Source organism: Babylonia areolata, chromosome 31 (assembly GCF_041734735.1).
Source record: "Babylonia areolata isolate BAREFJ2019XMU chromosome 31, ASM4173473v1, whole genome shotgun sequence".
NCBI lineage: Eukaryota > Metazoa > Mollusca > Gastropoda > Neogastropoda > Buccinidae > Babylonia > Babylonia areolata.
Genome location: NC_134906.1, coordinates 12,760,368 through 12,780,370, shown reverse-complemented (window position 1 = coordinate 12,780,370; position 20,003 = coordinate 12,760,368). Strand labels below are relative to the sequence as shown.

General features: G+C 40.0%; 2 protein-coding genes across 10 annotated transcripts in view; one reads left to right on the top strand and one right to left on the bottom strand.

Moving 5' to 3' along the window:
• The window catches only part of LOC143276007 (uncharacterized), a 39,739-nt gene extending 27,289 nt beyond the window's left edge, over positions 1-12,450 (top strand). For 4 of the 9 annotated variants that reach the window (XM_076580376.1, XM_076580379.1, XM_076580373.1 and 1 more), the window contains 2 exons: positions 9,825-9,924; positions 10,606-12,450. In XM_076580376.1, coding sequence (XP_076436491.1) covers positions 9,825-9,924; positions 10,606-10,691 — 186 coding nt within the window. In that variant the 3' untranslated portion in view covers positions 10,692-12,450. Of the gene's footprint in view, positions 1-9,824; positions 10,052-10,605 lie in introns of those variants that run through there. The other 5 variants (XM_076580382.1, XM_076580381.1, XM_076580380.1 and 2 more) reach the window with 2 other exon arrangements.
• Positions 12,451-13,606: 1,156 nt separating this feature from the next.
• LOC143275925 (small ribosomal subunit protein uS2m-like) lies at positions 13,607-18,056 on the bottom strand. The gene is made up of 3 exons (XM_076580266.1): positions 17,993-18,056; positions 16,021-16,134; positions 13,607-15,037 (listed from the first exon to the last, which is right to left on the bottom strand). The coding sequence occupies exons 1-3, from the start codon at positions 18,054-18,056 to the stop codon at positions 14,367-14,369; spliced, it is 849 nt and encodes a 282-aa protein (XP_076436381.1). The 3' UTR covers positions 13,607-14,366.
• Positions 18,057-20,003: the final 1,947 nt, after the last annotated feature.

The window sequence follows — 20,003 nt, the reverse complement described above, 5'->3', positions numbered from 1 at the left end:
TGTATGCTGATGATGTGACTTGACAGTGTTTCTGCTCTTTATATAGCGGTACAGTGCTTTGTTCATGTAAAGTTAACATGTGTCTATGTACTGCTGATCTGACTTGACAGTGTTTCTGCTCTTCATATAGCAATACAGTACTTTGTTCATGTAACGTTAGCATGTGTCTGTGTACTGCTGATTTGACTTGACAGTGTTTCTGCTCTTCATATAGCAGTACAGTGCTTTGTTCATGTAAAGTTAGCATGTGTCTATGTACTGCTGATTTGACTTGACAGTGTTTCTGCTCTTCATATAGCAGTACAATGCTTTGTTCGTGTAAAGTTAGCATGTGTCTATGTACTGCTGATCTGACTTGACAGTGTTTCTGCTCTTCATATAGCAGTACATTGCTTTGTTCATGTAACGTTAGCACATGTGTGTCTGCTGCTGATGTCATTTGACAGTGTTTCTGCTATTCATATAGCAGCACAGTGCTTTGTTCGTGTAAAGTTAGCATGTGTCTATGTACTGCTGATCTGACTTGACAGTGTTTCTACTCTTCATATAGCAGTACAGTGCTTTGTTCATGTAACGTTAGCACGTGTCTATGTACTGCTGATTTGACTTGACAGTGTTTCTGCTCTTCATATAGCAGTACAATGCTTTGTTCATGTAACGTTAGCATGTGTCTATGTACTGCTGATGTCATTTTATAGTGTTTCTGCTATTCATATAGCAGTACAGTGCTTTGTTAATATAAAGTTAGCATGTGTCTATGTACTGCTGATCTGACTTGACAGTGTTTCTACTCTTTATACAGCAGTGCGATGCTTTGTTCATGTAAAGTTAGCACGTGTCTATGTACTGCTGATTTGACTTGACAGTGTTTCTGCTCTTCATATAGTGGTACACTGCTTTGTTCATGTAACGTTAGCACATGTCTATGTACTGCTGATTTGACTTGACAGTGTTTCTGCTCGTCATATAGTGGTACACTGCTTTGTTCATGTAACGTTAGCACGTGTCTATGTACTGCTGATTTGACTTGACAGTGCTTCTGCTCTTTATATAGTGGTACACTGCTTTGTTCATGTAACGTTAGCACATGTGTGTCTGCTGCTGATTAGATTTGACTGTGTTGCTGTTCTTTATATAGCGGTACAATGCTTTGTTAATGTAACAGTTTGCACATGTGTGTGCTGCTGACTTGACCATGTTTCTGTTCTTTGTACAGCGGTGCGATACTTTGTTAATGTAAACTCAGTGAGCATGTGTGTGCTGCTGATTCGACTGACCATGTTGCTGTTCTTTATATTTGTTACATATAAACTTTGACAACTTATTGATCCGCTTTGGTTTTATTGTTATCCATTTGATCGTCCCGGCTCTGCCTGTTTCTCTCCACAATATTGGTCGACACTGACTCTCTCTCTCTCTCTCTGTGTGTGCAGTGTTGGTCATTTTCCACTTGTGTGTGTGTGTGTGTGTGTGTGTGTGTGTGTGTGTTTTTCCATGTAGGATGGGATAAATGTTGTAGTCTTGTTTTTCTGTTCACGAAACTTTTCTGTGTTCTGTGACGCTCTCTTACAAAGCTGGACTATGTTATATGGTTTTGGTCCGGCGATCTCTTCCACAGTGTGTGTTGGCACCCTTCGTCATGCATGTTGTTTCCCAGGCAGGATGGAAGGTATTTGTTTTTGTTTTTTTCTGTTTGGGAAACCTCTCTGAATTTATAGATAGATAGATAGATTTGTCAGGTTACCCTTCGTTAATGTTCTTTCAGGAGTTGGAAGGAACAAGTCAGTTTGTTGTTGATGCTGTTGTCTTGTTCGTGCAGATTTGTTATTGTTCACTCATTTCTGTAAGTGTTCCGTTTGTCTTGTTTCTTGTGAACAGAAACTTGATTCTGTTTTAAATGTATGTATTTACGTTATTTTCTTGACCAGTACATGAAAAAATGGCAAGTTATTTTGATCCAGAATGAAAGTTTCATTGTAAACGAGTCATTTCTGAGTGTGAGTGTAAAGGATCGCTCGTTTTGCTTGTGTTGTTTTTGTTTGTTTGTTTGTTCATATTTGGAGATCTGAATCTGGATTTAGAATGATGTCACTTTCTCTAAAATGCACTCATGTTCACACACGGAAGAAGAAAACAAAATTCAGCTGGAGAAGCAAAATTAATCTGTGAAAGAAACTTTGAGAAAAGCAAAGGATTCATGAAGAGAGAGAAAGGGAGAGAGACTAACATGTGTTTCTGTATCGTCATTCCCAAACAGACTGTCAAGAAAGCACCAGTGTGAGTGCACGTAGCTCGACTTGGGCAGATGAAAATTAAATATAAACAGTTGGGTAACATTGACGGTTTGTCTCTCTGTGTTCACGGGCTGAAACTCCCATGTCCACTTGTATCAGTGATGGACATAACAGCTGAGTGGTTAAGCATTGGACTTTCGATCTAAGGGTCTCGGGTTTGAATCCTGGTCACAGTGCCTGGTGGATAAAGGCTGGAGATTTTTTTCGATCTCCCATGTCAACAACGTGGCTAGTGTCTGAACCCTCTTCATGTGCATATGCATGCTTTTACATGTATGACCTTTTTTTTTTGCCCTGTTATGTAGGCAGCCATACTCTGTTTTCAGGGGAATGCATGTTGGGTATGTTCGTATATCCATAATCCAGCAAACACTGACATATATAGATTCTTCTTCTTCCTTCTTCACCCTCTTCACTGTGAAGAGTCACTAGGGTGGCACACACAAGAACTGTTAACGGAGTATGACTGCCTACATGGCGGGGTAAATTAAAAAAAATTAAAAAAACGGTCATACACGTAAAATGTTACATGTCTGTCTGAGTGTGTATGTGTGTGCGTCTGAAATCTGATTGAATGACACAGGAAACGAATGATGAGCGCCCAGTGGCAGCCATCAGTCAGCTCTACCCAGGTAGGCAGCCTGTGGTGCAAATGTTCCCGTGTATGTAAAGCGCTTAGAGCTTGGTCTCTGACTGAGGATAGGCGCTATATAAGTATCCACATCAATCAATCAATCAAACTGTTCACCAGAATCCTCCAGGTTTGTCGGTTGTGTGTCAAAGCCTGGGTCTCTGCTTATGGTTTTCCTGTCCGTCCCTCATTATTGCCAGTCCATCTGGTTTTTTGTTGTTGTTGTTGTTTTGTCTCCCCCTCCATCAAGAGACCTATATTACAGAATATTTAATGTGTGTGCGATATGTTGCATGTGTGTTCACATGAAGGGGATGAATGATTGGCTGGTCAGCACATATGACCTAGGAGATCAGATAATTATCCCCCCTTAATTCATCAGGCCGGGATCGAACTCAGGACCCTCAGATTGAAAGTCCAATGCTTTAACCATTCAGTTCTTGCATCCATCTATCAGTATTTGCAATGAAATTATGATAATCCATTTTTCGTTTTTGGTATTTCATCTTTTGAAATATTTAGAGTTAACAGGATTATCTAAATTTCAGTTCTTAGCAAAACATATCACTTTGACTTGAAATATTCTTTGACGGGCGCAATAGCCGAGTGGTTAAAGCGTTGGACTGTCAATCTGAGGGTCCTGGGTTCAGATCACGGTGACAGCGCCTGGTGGGTAAAGGGTGGAGATTTTTACGATTTCCCAGGTCCACATATGTGCAGACCTGCTAGTGCCTGAACCCCCTTCGTGTGTATATGCAAGCAGAAGATCAAATACGCACGTTAAAGATCCTGTAATCCATGTCAGCGATTGGTGGGTTATGGAAACAAGAACATACCCAGCATGCACACCCCCGAAAAACGGAGTATGGCTGCCTACATGGCGGGGTAAAAACGGTCATACACGTAAAAGCCCACTCATGTGCATACGATTGAACGCAGAAGAAGAAGGAGAAGAAGAAGAAATATTCTTTTCCTGATTGTTGTAATCTGCCTGTAGGTGGGAAGAAGGGATAGCAATTAATGCTTTTGCTCCTTGTTTTGACCTTATTTTGTCTGGCGCAGAATAGTCTGTCTGCTGACAGAGGCAGTGGCTGAATGGTTAGAGAGCACTGGATTCTTGACCGATTTTCTGGAGTCCCTGGTTTCGGGGTACCTGATGGGTGGATGGGTAGATAAGGGTGGATATTTTTCACTCTCCAGTGTCAACAAGTGTGCAACCAGTGCCTGAACTCCCTTCCTGTGTATATGCATGCAGAAGATCAAATATGCATGTTAAAAATCCTGTATTCCAAGTCAGTGTTCGGTGGGTTATGGAAACAAGAACATTCCCAGCATGCATACCCCAGAAAACAGAGTATGGCCGCCTAAATGGCAGGGTAAAAACGATCATGCATTTAAATGCCCTCTGGTACATACAAGTGAACATGGGAGTTGCAGCCCGTGAACACAGAAGAAGAAAGCCTGTCAGCTCAACATAGGACACTGTGTACATGCATACACAGCAGCCTACTTATGTCATTAGAGTTTGAATTTAACAACCTATTGGTTAGCTCCCTTATAGTCAAGGTTTTCACTGCTGGAGTCTTGGTCTCGTCGTTCAAGGAGGTGGAGTCTTGGAATACTGATTATTAATTATGTCATGTGATAAGCATGTTTCTACAGTAAGCACATCATGCTGACCAAATTATATGTATGCCCAGTCTCCTTTGGTTGTTATATTCTTGCATTTAGCAGAATTTAGCTTCAGTTTGTCCTGAGGCAGTGTTAGATTATGTGTTGTTTTATATACATGTATTCTTGTTCATCTCCTTATTGTGTGACTCACTCTTACTTACTTAGACTTTCACTCATCGCTGCAATCAGGTTGGACATTTCTTATATGATTTTTTTAAAATTCAATTTTTATATCATAGACATGCAGTTTTGCATCTTGCAGACTAGTTGCGTCTCGCCTTTGTTTTCAGAACAGCTTTTCCAGTGTGTTTGTGTGTGTGTGCCCATCCAAAATCTTGCGTGTAAACCAACAAAATTATTATAGTGTGTGCCAGCCTCAGCTAAGGCTTCAGATGTTGTGGCTAAGAGGCAGTCTCTGGATTAGCTGAAAGTACTGTTGTTGTTGTTGTTTTTATATTAATTTGGAGTTTGATTCTTTTTCATTTTTTTCTTTTAATTTGTGTTTGTTTGTTGTTTTCTTTTTTTTTTTAAATCAGCTTGCTTGAAACCAATGTGTATTGAGGAGCCTCTTAAGTTTTCATCGCTTTATTTGCATTTTTTTTTTTTACAATATTATTGTTGTCATTTTGCTTGTGTAAGCTATACAGTGAGTGAATTTGATCAATTTCCTGTGATGATGTGTATTGTTTTGGTGGTGAAGTGTGGTGGGTTTTTTTTGTTTGTTTGTTTTGTTTTGTTTTGTTTCCGTTGTTTCTGTTTTTGTTGACAGTGTATTATGTGACAAGGAGTGTCATCTCCGAATCTGCAATAAACACAAATGGGATTAAAAACTGAAAGGCATTAACTGAGGCATGCTCAAAACGTTTGCACCCTCCAACCATGAACAAACTAGTTTTGATAATAAGTGATTGTAAAATTGTTACATGAACTGATCTCCCTACATACATAATCATATATACATATAAGAATGTCATTTTAAAAAAACGAAAAGAAAGAAATGAACAAATCACCCCTTTGAAGTTAACATATATATATACCACCTCCCTCTCTCACACAAAAAAAGAAAAGATCAAAAGGTTAATACTTCAAGGGAGATGAACAGTTTCAGTAATGAAAAGTGATTCATTGATTTTTTGTTGCTCATTTAATTTGCTTTGCAGTATCTACTTTTGAATCATTAACTGAGTTTGTGTGATATGGCAATGACATATAATTTTTTTTTCCCCCCCAATATAATTCAAGGCCTCTGAGGAAGGCCAGAGGATGAAAATACTGGGATGAATTGCTCGGACTTGTTGGCCCCTGTCTCTTGATGTTGTATGGTTTGTACATACAATACTGTGACAATATATACAGCTGTTGCCCGGAAGCTGTGCGTTCATACATGTAGCAGTGATGTGAGCTTGCAGTGGAATCATACCACAAACCCTTTGTAGAGGACCCTGTCTCGATTTTTTTTATTTACATGAGATGATGAAAATACTGGTTATGAGAAATGGATTTATACTACATGGAATTTAATGTGTCATTGAAGATAGTGTTGTTGTTTTTGTTGTTGTTTTTTCATAGATTAAAAACCAAACACATACAGTCAAAATAGCAATAATTTCTTTATAATAATATTAATAATGTACATTTATATAGCGCCTTTTCTCACTAAGAGCTCAGGGCGCTTTACATGAAAGAAAAATATTCCAAGTAACATAAAACGTTCATGACCACTCTTTCTCAAAAATCCCTCCCCCCACTCACACTCTCCCTTTCCCTCTTACATACATCCAAAGTGAGCTGACATGGGTGGTGTTGGAGAAGAGGAAGCTGAGAGTACTTATAGATAGGTTTTAAAAAGATGAGTCTGTAGTGATGAGCGAAAAGCAGAAATAGAATCAGATGCACGGATATGATGAGGAAGGTTGTTCCAGATGTGAGGAGCAGCAAAGAAGAAAGAACGTTCACCATAGGTTCTTGTATTGACACAAGGAAGTTTCAAAAGGTAACAGTCAGAGGAAGAGCGGAGATTTCTTGTGGGAGTGTAAACACTGATAAGGTCAGAAAGATAAGTAGGTCGTGCGGAGTGGAAAGCAGAATAGCAGATGGATATAAACAACGAGGAGCACTACCTCCGTTTAGGTTGATGTAAGCATTGGAAGCAGTTGTTTCTTTTGTTGGGTTTTCTCAGAAACTGAGAGAAATGTTATGCTATATGGTCTGAAGCACACTTTGATGGGGTGTCTTCTTATTTCAATGTTTCTCTCTCTGTCTCTTTTATCTATTTGTTTTTGGTTGTTTTTTTTTTAATATTTCTAAATTTGAAGTCTTCTTGTTATTTCTAATATGGAATCTCTTGTTCATGCCTGCTGGTCTGTATTCTTGCCGGTTTCTGAAGCGTATACCCCTCCCCTGCCCCCCACCCCTTTCCACTTTTGAAAATAATTGTTCTTCATTTACCCACAAGAGTCTGAACCCTGTCACCAGCTCATCTCAAAACTTCTCCATCTTTCTCTTTTGCATTAAAAACCCTGCCTCAGAAACTGAAATGCTTTGTTGTGGTACTGTTTGCATTTGCAAAACGAGTGTGTCCTGATATTTCTTTTGAAACAGATAAATCCAAGTTTAGTTTTTTTCATCAATCTTTTCAAGTGAGATTTTGGAACTGAACACTTTATATATATATATATAAATACAGCATATCATTCCACTTACAAGCAAAGCCAGCCAATATTTGCCTTTTATATAGATGTGGTGTGTTCTCTGAATTGACGTTTTCTGCGTGAACAGTTATTCATGCTTTTGTATTGTGGCTTGCCATTTTTAGTTGTCATTTCCAAGAATACTGTGATTGCCAAATACCCCAAGAATTGAGGAATGATGTGTGTGTGTGTGTGTGTGTGTGTGTGTGTGTGCATGTGTGTGCTAATGTTTTTGTTTGTGTGTTCTTTCATGTGTATTCTGAACTGTTTCTTGTTGAGAGGGTCTTCTACACAACAGTTTTGTGCTTGCTTTTTTTTAACCTTATCATGATGGATTTTAGTGGCTCAGGTTACCTGTCGTGTGCACCTGTTACAAGCAAGTGTTGTTTTATTAACAAACTGTATGTATGTACATGGTTGCAAACAATGTATAATGTATCAGTCCCTTCTTTTTTTTTTCTTCTTTTTTTTTGGTTAATATATTTGCTTATTTATATGATCAATCAGTGTCTTTCTTCTTCTGCTCTATTTTGCTCATTAATATCACACTTGCAATCGATTAAGGGAAATGATGTTCCGATGTAATTCAACAAGCATAGTTCATGGTCAATAAGACATGATTGTTTTTAGTTCTGATGTATTTTCACTTTTTTTTTCTGAATACCTTTTAAAGCACATCCCAGTGCAAATATAAAAAGCACAACACTAAAAAGAATATTGAACATCAAAAACAAACAGAGATTGAGAAGAAAATTGCTAAAAAAAAGGATTTTTCCCTGGTTAGTTTCAGTTTCTCAAGGAGGCACCACTGTACACTGCGTTTGGACAAGCCTGTACTCACTCACTCACTCACTCATTCCCTCGACCGCTGGGGTCGTTGGGGGGACATGAGGAAGATGTCATAGCTCGCCACGCCATTCTGTTGGCAGCTGTCGTGAGGAGATCTGGCATCGTCATTTTGGTCCATTCCTTGACGTTGTCGGACCAGCTCTTTCTCTGCCGCCCCCGTCTGCGCCCTCCCTGTACACAACAGCACATCTGCTGGGCAGATGCCTGACAGCAGCATAACCCATCATGTTACCCTTGAGTGCATGAATATAAAGTTGTGCACCTCTCACAATGGATTTCTTCTACAGAATATTGCCAGAAGGACAACCCTTATGTTGCCATGGATTCTTTTTCAGTGTGCCAAGTGCATGCGGTATACGGGGTTTTTTTTTTTGTTTTTTTTTTGTTTGTTTTTTTGGTCTCACCCAAAAGACTAGACACTCAGTTTGATTTTCCAGTCAAACTCCGGAGAAAGGGTGAGAGTGGGAATCATACCCAGACCCTCACAGACACTGTATAGGCAGAAAAGCGTCTCAAAACCATTTTGCCACCTTTCCCCCTGGCCAGGTTTTCTTTGGTTAGGAAAGCCTTCAGCGGGTTTAGTACATGTGAAGGTCATCATGCTGCTTTTTTTTTTTTTTTTTTTTTTTTTTATACTTAAAATTTTTTTTTTAACAGCAGATGTAGTGTAGCATATATGGATCTGTCCACTCACTGTGACACCTGTGGAGTCTTGGCCTAGAGGTAACGCGTCTGCCTAGGAAGCAATAGAACCTGAGCATACTGGTTCAGATCACACCGGCAGTCGCCAGTAGTTTCTCCCCCTCCACTAAACCTTGAGTAGTTGTCTGGACGCTAGTCATTCGGATGAGACGATAAACCGAGGTCCTGTGTACAGCATGCATTCAGTGCATGTAAAAGAACCCATGACAACAAAAGGGTTGTCCCTGGCAAAATTATGTAGTAAAATCCACTTGGATAGGAAAACAAATAGATTTGCAGGCAGGAAAAAAATACAAAAAAAGGGTGGCGCTGTCAGTGTAGCGACACGCTCTCCCAGGGGAGAGCAGCCTGAATTTCACACAGAGAAATCTGTTGTGACAAGAAGAGTAATACAAATACAAATACCTCCTTGAAACCGAAACTGAAACCAGGAAACCCAATGTACATACAGACTACAAAGAAGAAGAACAAGCTTTTGATGCTGCACTAAGCTGCTCCTGTCTGAAAGAGATCTGGTACAGAGAAACCTCATGTGAGAAAGAAAGTTCCGCAATGTGACAATTAATACACAGTATAACACATTGTTTCAACAATCATATCTCAAAAAGATTTGAAAGCATTCTTTTAAGAATGTTCTGCAGTGTGATAATTGATACACGGTATAACACACTGTTCAGAGAATCAAATCTCAAAAGATTTGAAAGCATTCTTTTAAGAATGTTCTGCAATGTGATAATTAATACACAGTATAATACATTGCTTGGATAATCAAATCTCAAAAGATTTAAAAGCATTCTTTTAAGAACGTTCTACAATGTAATAATTAATATGCAGTATAATACATTGTCAAGTTGGTCAATCCAATCTCAGAAGATTCAAAATCTTTTTTTTTTTCTTTCTTAAACTGTGGTAGAGTAGTGCCATAGCTATGTTCAACAAACAGGTGTGCTTGGCAAATTTCTGTAGAATAATCCACTTTTACAGGAAAACGAATACAAATGCAGGCAGAAGGAAAAAGGTCAACAAAACACAATGGCGACGTGCTCTCCCCAAGGACAGCAGCCTGAATTTCACACACAGAGAAGTCAGTTGTGACAAAAAAAGTAAAACATACACTGTAACATATACTATTGACCAATAACAAGGGAAGCTTTTAGACTTCATGGAGTACATAGCTGGTCCATGACTGAGGCATCAAGGAATGAAGACACAGTGGGTGAACACTGTTGCGTGGGTGGGGGGTGGGGGGGGCGGGGGTTATTTGTGGCTGGGGTCCAGGGATTGCTTCAACTGAAATCCATGTCTTAATACAGAAACAAAGTAAAATAAAGATATAAAAAAATAAATTAAAAAAAAGTCACCAAAATGCCAATACTGAAATCTGTGTGATGCAGAAGTGCTCCTGCCCATGGAAATGGTGAGCACTGTCAGAATGTTATGCTGATAACAGCCATAGTTACCGTCCTGATTCGCAGTCATGAAATGTGAGCTATGGTCTGACCCTGTAGTTTGTTCTTCTGTTGGTCAGACATAAACTATTATCATTATACTTTGGGCACAGCCTCTTTCCCTGTTGGTCACACATATTAAGCAAATGTACCTGACTGAACATAACAAACACGCACACACACACATATCCACATGTATCAATATGTGCAAAATTGTATAATAAAAAAAATTTAAAAAAAGAAATACAGTTTGTCCATGTCCGTGATCAACAGATAAAGTAGGTATCATTGTTGTTGTTGTGCTTTGTCGTTTTCAGCACACCTGATACAGAGTTGTGACCCGACCGTTCCTGTGCTTTTTGCGCATGTTGCCACTTTCGCCACTTCTTCTCTTCTGCAGTAATGGAGACAACAGCATCGCTTTGACTGCCATGCATGTACTAAACAGGATACTCTGGGTAGACTGCCATGTCCATGCTAAACACAATACCTGGGGTAGACTGCCATACATGGACCAAACAGGATACCCGGGTAGACTGTCATGTGTGTGTTAAACAGGATACCCAGGATAGACTGTCATGCATGCATGTACTAAACAAGATACCCCATGTACACTGCCATGCATGTACTAAACAGGATACCCCGGGTACACTGTCATGTGTGTGCTAAACAGGATACCTGGGGTAGACTGCCTTACATATACTGAACAGGATACCCAGGGTACGCTGCTGCACCCCTTTGCCTGCAGGCTGCATTTATCTGATGTCTCTTTCGCTGCCGCATGCACCTTTTGCATCATGCCGCTTGTTATAATCATCGCTTCTGCCAAATTCTTTTTCTTTTTCGGTCTGAGGTGCAGGCCTATGAATAGCTGCCTTCCATAAGTCATAACCCATTCCAATGACAAGGGTCCTCTTCTGCATCTGCTGAAATGAAATAGAGGATTTTTTTTTTACTTCAAACTTCTTTAAACCTTCATCATAGTTTTCTACCCAAATATTCCAATGTCATGGGTCTGTTTAGACCCATACACATTACAGAGTTGATCGAGAGGTTCTCCCCTATCTGTATGTCGAGCGTCTGTGGGACCTACATCATTTCTCGAGGGGATAGATACCCATAAACCTAAGACTGCCTTCCTGAAACATGGCATCCAAAATGACAGATATGCTTGAGGCAGAGTTTGAAAAGAGGGGTGAAGGAATCAGTGAACATTTTTTGTGTTGATATGTATATTGTGTTCTTCAGGAAGTGTGGGCCTGTGACACCCAGAAAACTGGAATAGAAGTTGTTATTTACGAGATGTGTCTAGATATTTATTTACTAATTAAGCAAGACAATAGAAAGCATGTCAAAGCAAAAATTCAAACCTAGAATCTAATGAATAAGGAAATGTACAATTAACCTGATAAAAAATGGATTTTGGTAATTATTTTGAAGAAAAAATTGGGTTTCCGCGATAAATTTTGGCCGAGAAGAGCAAACAGATAGGCCTGGTTTGCATCAGTTTGACATGGTACAGTATATCACACCAAAAATGGATTTTGAAAATTATTTTGAAGACAAGATTGGGTTTACAATGCCCATGACACCTATCAAAAGCATGAGGGTATCAATAATCTTTATGGAATACCAGTTCACACAGAAAATGATACCCCTAGGTGATTTTACACCTCTGAAAGCAGTCAAAGCAGGTAATTTGATAAGGAATAAAACATGGACAGAAACAGAGAGAGAGAGAGAGAGAGAGAGAGAGAAACATACACACACAAAAAAACAATTTCTAGGTATTACTCTGTTTTGTTACAAAGTATACGACACAACCGGGATTTACCGGCATGTTTCGATTGTTAAGAATAGATACACTATATTTTCTAGTGTTTATGTGTGTTTTCTGTTGTATACTTTACCTTTTTATGCAATTTTAAACTGTATATATAAAAGCTATCTGTGATAGATGTATTTGTGTTGTTTCACATTGATTCACTGTATATATTTGATATGTTAATTTTGAACATTTATACACAGTATGTATTTATGTATTGTGATTTACTCATTTTCGATAGACAAATGACCTTACAGAACAGCATTACAATAACAGTTTAATAAAATGTGATTGACAGTTTTGTATACAACTCCTTTTTTTAAAATTCTTTCCTTTGTTTGAATAAAATAGAATTACAAGCCACAGTTGCATAAAACAAGTCTCTTGCGTTGTTTCTTTATGATCTGTGTGTGGATGGATGTTAAGTACCTGAAATAGGTGATTGTTTTTTGTGTATAGAGTTTAAATTTACTCAAACAACTAAAATAGATGTTTGTTTTCGAGAATGCAGTTCACATACGATTTTTTAATTTATATATTTATTTATTTAATTTGTTTAGTGCCCCACTAAATGCGTCATTTCATTCCAAGTCCTCTAACATTTCATTCCAAGTCCTCTAACATTTCATTCCAAGTCCTCTAAACACAACCACATCCAGGTTCATCTGTCACAGTCCCAGCGTCGGCTGTCCGCAGAGAACAATCAATGTTAGGTCAGCAGGAGGCCACAAACCAGAGGAGACCCTGCACTGCTGCTGAGTCACTTTGGTGGTGTTCAGTCGAGCCTGTTCTGATTTAACATGTGCAGGACACCACTTGAGAAACCCCTTAATGGTGACAACAATAAAGAATAGGGAGGTCCTGAAATGAGATGTAGGAGTTAAAGAGAGAAATGCCACTGAACAGGAGCAGATTTAGTGTGGATAAAAAACGATTGCAAATTGTTTAATATGAATCCTATGCCCTCTGAATCACCTGATACGGCCTGCTGGAAGTGCCCTATTCAATCCATGAACCGCCCGCTATGGCCCGCCGGACACAATGTTCATTTATCTTCACTTTTGCTTTTTGCAGTCCCATAATGCACAAAGAGCAAAAGTAGGTCTGTTACTTCCTTACACTGCCACATTTTGGAAGTTTGAAACGGGTAAATCGGTTGAGAAGTTTCTGAGCTATAGATTTTTTTTTAAGTTGAATTTTTTTTTGGACAAAAATAACTGAGAATGATTAATTAGACATGCCTCCAGTCATAGGCAACTGTTTTGATAAGGTATCTTTATCTGTAGCTTAGTATTTAGAGAATGAGAACACAAGTACACACACAAAACAGACCACTCAGTGAGAGTTTTCATAACCTTCAATGCACACACAGGCTTGAGACTTTTTCAAGAACACATACCTTTTTTTTTTTTTTTTTTTAATCATTCTTCACAATTAAAATGTACCCAATTAACTTTTATGTAAAATTTGACATTTTCTGCATATCATGAGCTATCTTCTGCAACAAAATAAATAAAGCCTTATTTTATGTGATTTTTTTTTCCTTTGTAGGTGTGAGATCAGTGGGAAGTTACCTCCCTTCACACAGGGTTCAGAAGTTCCCTAAGGATTTTTCTGTCAGGGGGCAGAGGGTTAAATGGTGATTGTTCTCCAGCAGGCATATTGAGTTGCTGGATAACCTCAACAGTATTCAGAGCTGCCTGCTGAGGCTTGCACTACCTGCTAAAGCCAAGTTCTGGCATTTTAAGTCACATTTGTATTCACAAAACCGTCAATGAGAAAGTCACACTATCACTAAAGCATCACCACCACTTTCATTTTCTCTCACAAGGCTCAGTAGACAGGAACTGGCTGTACAAAAAATGTTTTATTTTGTATACAGTAAACAGCATTTTTATCAACACACTCATGTTTCAAAATGCTTATGATCACTGTGGAAAACTCAAAAACATCACGATTATTGATGACATATAAGCACAATTTTAATGTCAACAGAAGTGCCATGAGTGCAGTCTCTTGGGCAATTTGGGTGTCAAAGTCAAAAATGGTATAGAAACAGCAATCTCTATACTACTATACTAAACTATAGGGACTGCTGTTTCTGGACGACATGGACACTGATCCCAAAAATTGTCTGACCAGAGACACACACTCCCAATAATACACTGACATCTACAAAACACCAAACTGCAACATGTCCACACATACACAAACAAACACACACGCACACACACACACACACCATTCCCTCTCTCAAGACTCCAAACCATCCTCTTTCCTCTTGGCCTTGCCCCTCAAAATGGCCTCCTTGAAGAGCCGACAGTAGAGAGCCACGGCCGTGGGGGAGTCATCGTTGCCGGGCACTGGGTAGGTCACCAGGCGGGGATCGCAGTTCGTGTCCACGACGCCCACGATGGGGATCAGCACTTTGGTGGCCTCCACCATGGCACGGTGGACCTGGAAGGCGTTGTTCAGCGTGTTGAGGAAGATGCACACATCCGGAAGCCTCGTCTCCGCCTGGAACTGCACAGTGGCATTGGTGAAGGTGCCCCCTTTCCAGTAGCGGCAGTGCGAGTACTCCCCGCACTCCCCGGCCGTCTTCTCGATCAGAGGCATCATCTGGCTGTGCCGGCTCAGGAAGAGAACGATGCCGCCACGGTACACTATGTGGGCCGTGAAGTTCAAGGCGTCGTGCAATCGGGGCAGGGTCTGCTCTAAGTCGATGATGTCAATGTCCTGCCGGGAGCCGAAGATGTACGGGGACATGAAGACGTTTCGAGAGCCGATCTTGTGACCCAGGTGGACCCGGGCAGCGAAGAGGTCACGAAGGGTGACAAGGGGTTTGAGGTTGAAGTAGTCTTCATGCCGCAAGGATTCCATCTCGGGGTCTGAGGTTGTAGCATCTGCTGCTGCTTCCCCCCCGGCTGTGGTAATATCACACACTTGATGTTGAAATACATACCAAAAAACCATCGCAAAGATTATGTATACATTTTATAAACATACACAATGTCAAACCATCAGATAATTATTAAAGTTAAACAGAACTGCACAAAGAAACACAACATATTCCATATGAATATACATCAACTTGATGTTCTTGTGTATATTTACATATAAATAATGAATTTACATAGGTTTTTCCCACTGTAACTCTGCACATAATGACAATACATCTATGGAAAGAAAATCTTTATTTTCCATTCACATTTTCACAAATTTACATGAATTGCAAGCACATCACACAAATGCAGGTATTCATAAAAAAAATATTTTTTTAAATCAACACCTCCAAATGCACATGTATACTTACACACATGACTACTAAACATTTTGACATTCACAATGTTCAAACATGCTGAAGAAACTTCTACAACTTACAGCTGATCAACAATGGGAAGATCAGATTTGGTTAAAGGCTGGAAATTACAGCAGTTTGTTTTACTTTGTTTAAAGATCTTACCTCCTTTACCCTTATAATTTGAACAAGAAAACAAAAACAAAAAACCACACACACATACATTATAAAAAAAAAACAACACATGTTTTGGGAATCTTGACTGTATAAGTTGTCATTAATTTGCAGTTGAGACAACAGCAAAGTGACAACGGATCAATGGTTTTTCCACTGCAATGGGAATTCATTTACAGCTTAGTTGAGCACTATGATTCTCAATATCCGAGGCAAGATTGCACTGGCTCTTAGTGCTACAACCTTGGGGGGGGGGGCTAGTTGGCCTTTGGGGACCATCCCAACACCAACTGTCCTAAGGCCCTATTCGCTGAAAGAGTGGGGGTTCTTGGGCAAAGCCATCTCCACTATAGTCAAATTCTTGGAGTTGTCTCCACTGCTATTCTGATGGTTATAGACGACTGGCTACAATACATTTTGATTATTATAACATACCTTTCTGCTGGATGGGTGGTGTTGTTGAAGAATAACTCCTGTGATGAAGATTGCATGAAGTCTGTACTGTGATCTGTTTCCTCAAAACACAGTTCTGTCCGCACTGAGGCAATCCTGGAAGAAAAAAAAAAACAACTGTCGCAAAACTTACATTGCAATCATGTGTGAGTGTGAGCATGTGTGTGTGTGTGTGTGAGTGTGTGTGTGAGTTTATGTGTGTGGGATTTGTGTGTGTATAAATCTGTTGCAAACTGACAGTGTGCGAGCGCACGTGTGTGTGGAGGGGGTCGAGGGGAGGGGGGGGGGGGGGGGGAGTGAGTACGTCTAAATTTGTTGCAAAATAACAGTGCTTTTGCTTAATATATATCTTCCATACCCCACAAATGTTCAAAGGATTATGTGTGTGTTTGTATGTGTGTGTGTGTGTGTGTGTGTGTGTGCGAGTGTGGAAATCTACACATGTTATGATAGCTCTGTGCGTGTGTATTTGCGTATATGTGTGAGTGGGTGTGTGAGGAGGGTGGGGTGTGTCGTGGGGGCTACAATTTGTCCATGTGTCTGTGTGTGGGTGTGTGTAGAGGATGGGGTGTATGTATATGTCTGTACTGTGCTACAGAATATTGGAATATGTGTGTGTGTGTGTGTATACGTGTATGTGGGGGCATGAGGGTATGGAAGGGGGTAGGGGGGATAATGGATGTGGGTATGTGTGTGTGGTGTGGAAACTGTGATACTTAGGAATATGCATGTGGGGGAGGGGAGATGCAGGGTAATGTTGGAGATGGTGTGTGTGTGTGTGTGTGTGTGTGTGTGTGTGTGTGTGTGTGTGTGTGTGTCGGGGCTCATGTGCTTCTTATGTGTAGCTTTGGGCCTGTGCACTTTTGTTTGTGTTTTCATATCTGTGAAACTGTATAATTTTTATTATTATCGTTATTTGGTCCATATCTGTTGTGCATATGTGTGTGTGTGTGTGTGTGTGTGTGTGTGTGTGTGTGTGTGTGTGTGTGTGTGTGCGTGTCTATAAGTTCATTTACAGTTATTTGCTTATCTATTTATCTATCATCATTATTGTCTTCTTCTCTTTTTTTTACTTTTTTTCCCCTAAGCGTGTTAGGTTACGCTGCTGGTCAGGCATCTGCTTGGCAGATGTGGTGTAGCATATATGGATTTGTCCGAATGCAATGATGCCTCCTTGAGTAACTGAACTGAACTGAACACTCTGTGTGTGTGTGTGTGTGTGTGTGTGTGTGTGTGTGTGAGAGAGAGAGAGAGAGAGAGAGAGAGAGAGAGAGAGAATGTGTGTGTTCTTATGTATCATGCAGTGAGCTGCACTTTTCCATTTTCATAATGCTGTAATTAACATTAGCATATGGTTGAGTGTGTGTGTTTGTGTGTCCACAGTGTGTGTTTGTGTGTGTGTGTGAGTGTGTGTAAGACTAAGAGAAAGAAAAGGGGAGGGGGGAGAGAAAGGAGGGGCTAAGGGCCAGAGAGGAGGAGAGAGGGGAGTGAGAGAGGAGAGAGAGAGAGAGAGACTGTTCAATTGAATAAAGGAGGAAAACAAGTTGTTGCTTCCATTTTTCTATTAGGGTGGGATTAATTTTACATAACTTCAAAAAGCAGTTTTCTGCATGAGTGCTGACGAGACTGTCAAGAGCCTGAGTCTTCGATGTCTGGCGTATAGTTACTCTTTTCATTAACTTCTACCAATGTCAGTCAATAATCACATACCAATTTTTAATTTAAAAAGAAAAGTCCAATGACAGCTTCAGTCTCGACCTCGATCAGTTATGTGTCTCGGCAGCAGAAGACAACAAACGAAGGACTGAAGGACATTGCACACGTGCAAATCATGTAAAAAAAATATGTGTAAAACTCTGGTTAAACTAAAACCTAACAAATGGCTGAAAAGTTACACGTGAATATTTAATCATTACAAGACTGCTCCTGCATGTGATGTTATTATTCTACTTACGTCTGTTCCGCAAAATTGACTTTAAAATGGCATTGCCCAAGTTCTCCATTGCCAGCGAAGCCATTTTTGTTACGGGAAATAACTCTCGTTATCATGTGTCATATCCAGTGTCACGGCTTTTTGGCTTTATCAGCCTTTTGGCTTTTTTCTTTTTCTTTTTCTTTTTTTTTTTTTTTTCTTTTAAAAAAAAACAACTTTATAAGAGTGCGCAGTTAATAATGTTATAACTTCCTATGGAGAAATTAACTTGGAATCCATAATCCTTCCAGTGTTTACCTAATAAATTCTTAAAACTGTTAAGTGTTCCATCAGTGACAATGTTACTGAGCAGATTATTCCAGAAATTAACAACCCTGTTAGTTAAAAAAAAAAGTGTGAAAAAAGGTTTGATTTGGTGAATGTCTTCATTAGTTTTAGTGGGTGTCCCCTGGTATGATTACTGTCCTTTAGAATGAAAAGATTTTGTGTAGTGCTCTTCAGTATCATAAGGGAGCGTGTCGATACTCCCCCGTACACACGTGGTGTGTGTGTGTGTGTGTGTGTGTGTGTGTGTGCTGTTGTTGTTGTTGTTGTTGTCGTCGTCTTCTTCTTCAGTTTAGCGACTTTTAGCCATAAGTGTTATTTGACAAAGATAGGGGGGAAAAGACGGCTACTGGTGAGGGAAAAGCAACTGTTTGAGTGTGTGTGTGTGTGTGTGTGTGTGTGTGTGTCTGTTGGATAATTATAATTGGTGAAATTTTGCTAAAAAATTGAGATTACAATAAAACATCTTTAGAACGAAATGATAATAGTAATGATAATAGTAAGCGAACTTGACTAATCAACAAAGATTTGAATCGGTATGATTAAGCATTAATAACCAATATAATGTAATGCGATTAGCAACATATAAACAGGTAAAAAATATATAAATTAATTGTATGATTTATTTACGGCATATGGTTTTGAGGGGTGGGGTTATGCGTCAGTGTTTGCATGGATTGTTCATGTTTTCGATTCTTTTTATTGATTGTTTTCACACAAACACACACACACACACACACACACACACACACACACAGCGTTTTGTCACTGTAAGATTTAGCACGGATAATTCATGTTACATAATCTGTAATACATAAAATAAAGAAGGCAATTAATTTGTTGTGTGTAGCAATTACCGCTCGTTGCATTTAAAAAAAAAAAAGTTTCGTTTCGTTTTTATTGATTATTTTCACACACACACACACACACACACACACACACACGGCGCGTGTGCATACACTGACATTGTTGGACCTCGATATACTATCACCAACCAGTAAAGTGTACCCCCTCCGGCACACCCCTCCCCCTCGGCCCCCCATTCTTTGGCCAAGCCGCCGCACTATGCTTTGATCCCGCCGCTGCCTGAAACAACCTTCCAACCTTTTATGGGCCACTTTTATGGCCTTTTTATGGCCCCATCTTGGAGCGCCCCACCCCAGATGCAGATGTGAAGGGGCCGACGAGGAGACGTCACACATTTAAGAACACACACACTGACACACACGCACACGCACATGCACACACGCACACACACATACACACGCACACACGCACACACACATACACACATGCACACACACACACGCACACATGAACGCACACACAAACGCACACACACGGACCATCTGACGCCTCCCCTCCCACCCTCATACATTTCCATCGCCCACATACACTGACACCCACCAACCACATACACACATACATATTCACATACATAATTCAAATGCACGCGCTAGCATACACAGACACACGCACCACACACACACACACACACACACACACACACACACATACACACATCGACACAGTGAGCACAACAGACACAAAAGTTGTAAGTTTTATTACCAGCCAAGTGTTGGAGATAACACGATGGCAAAGATATAAGCGCCAGGTGCGATCGCCGCCGTGCGCGCACGCACGCAAGCACCTACTTACACACACACACACAACTTCAACGTACTTTCACACACAAACACACCTTGTA

Excerpts from the sequence above, each read along its gene's own strand:
- LOC143275925 (XM_076580266.1), bottom strand. The coding sequence starts at position 18,056 with ATGGCTTCGCTGGCAATGGAGAACTTGGGCAATGCCATTTTAAAGTCA. Across the intron at positions 16,135-17,992 it reads GTCAATTTTGCGGAACAGAC|GATTGCCTCAGTGCGGACAG; the intron begins GTAAGTAGAATA and ends TTTTTCTTCCAG. Across the intron at positions 15,038-16,020 it reads ACCACCCATCCAGCAGAAAG|CCGGGGGGGAAGCAGCAGCA; the intron begins GTATGTTATAAT and ends ATATTACCACAG.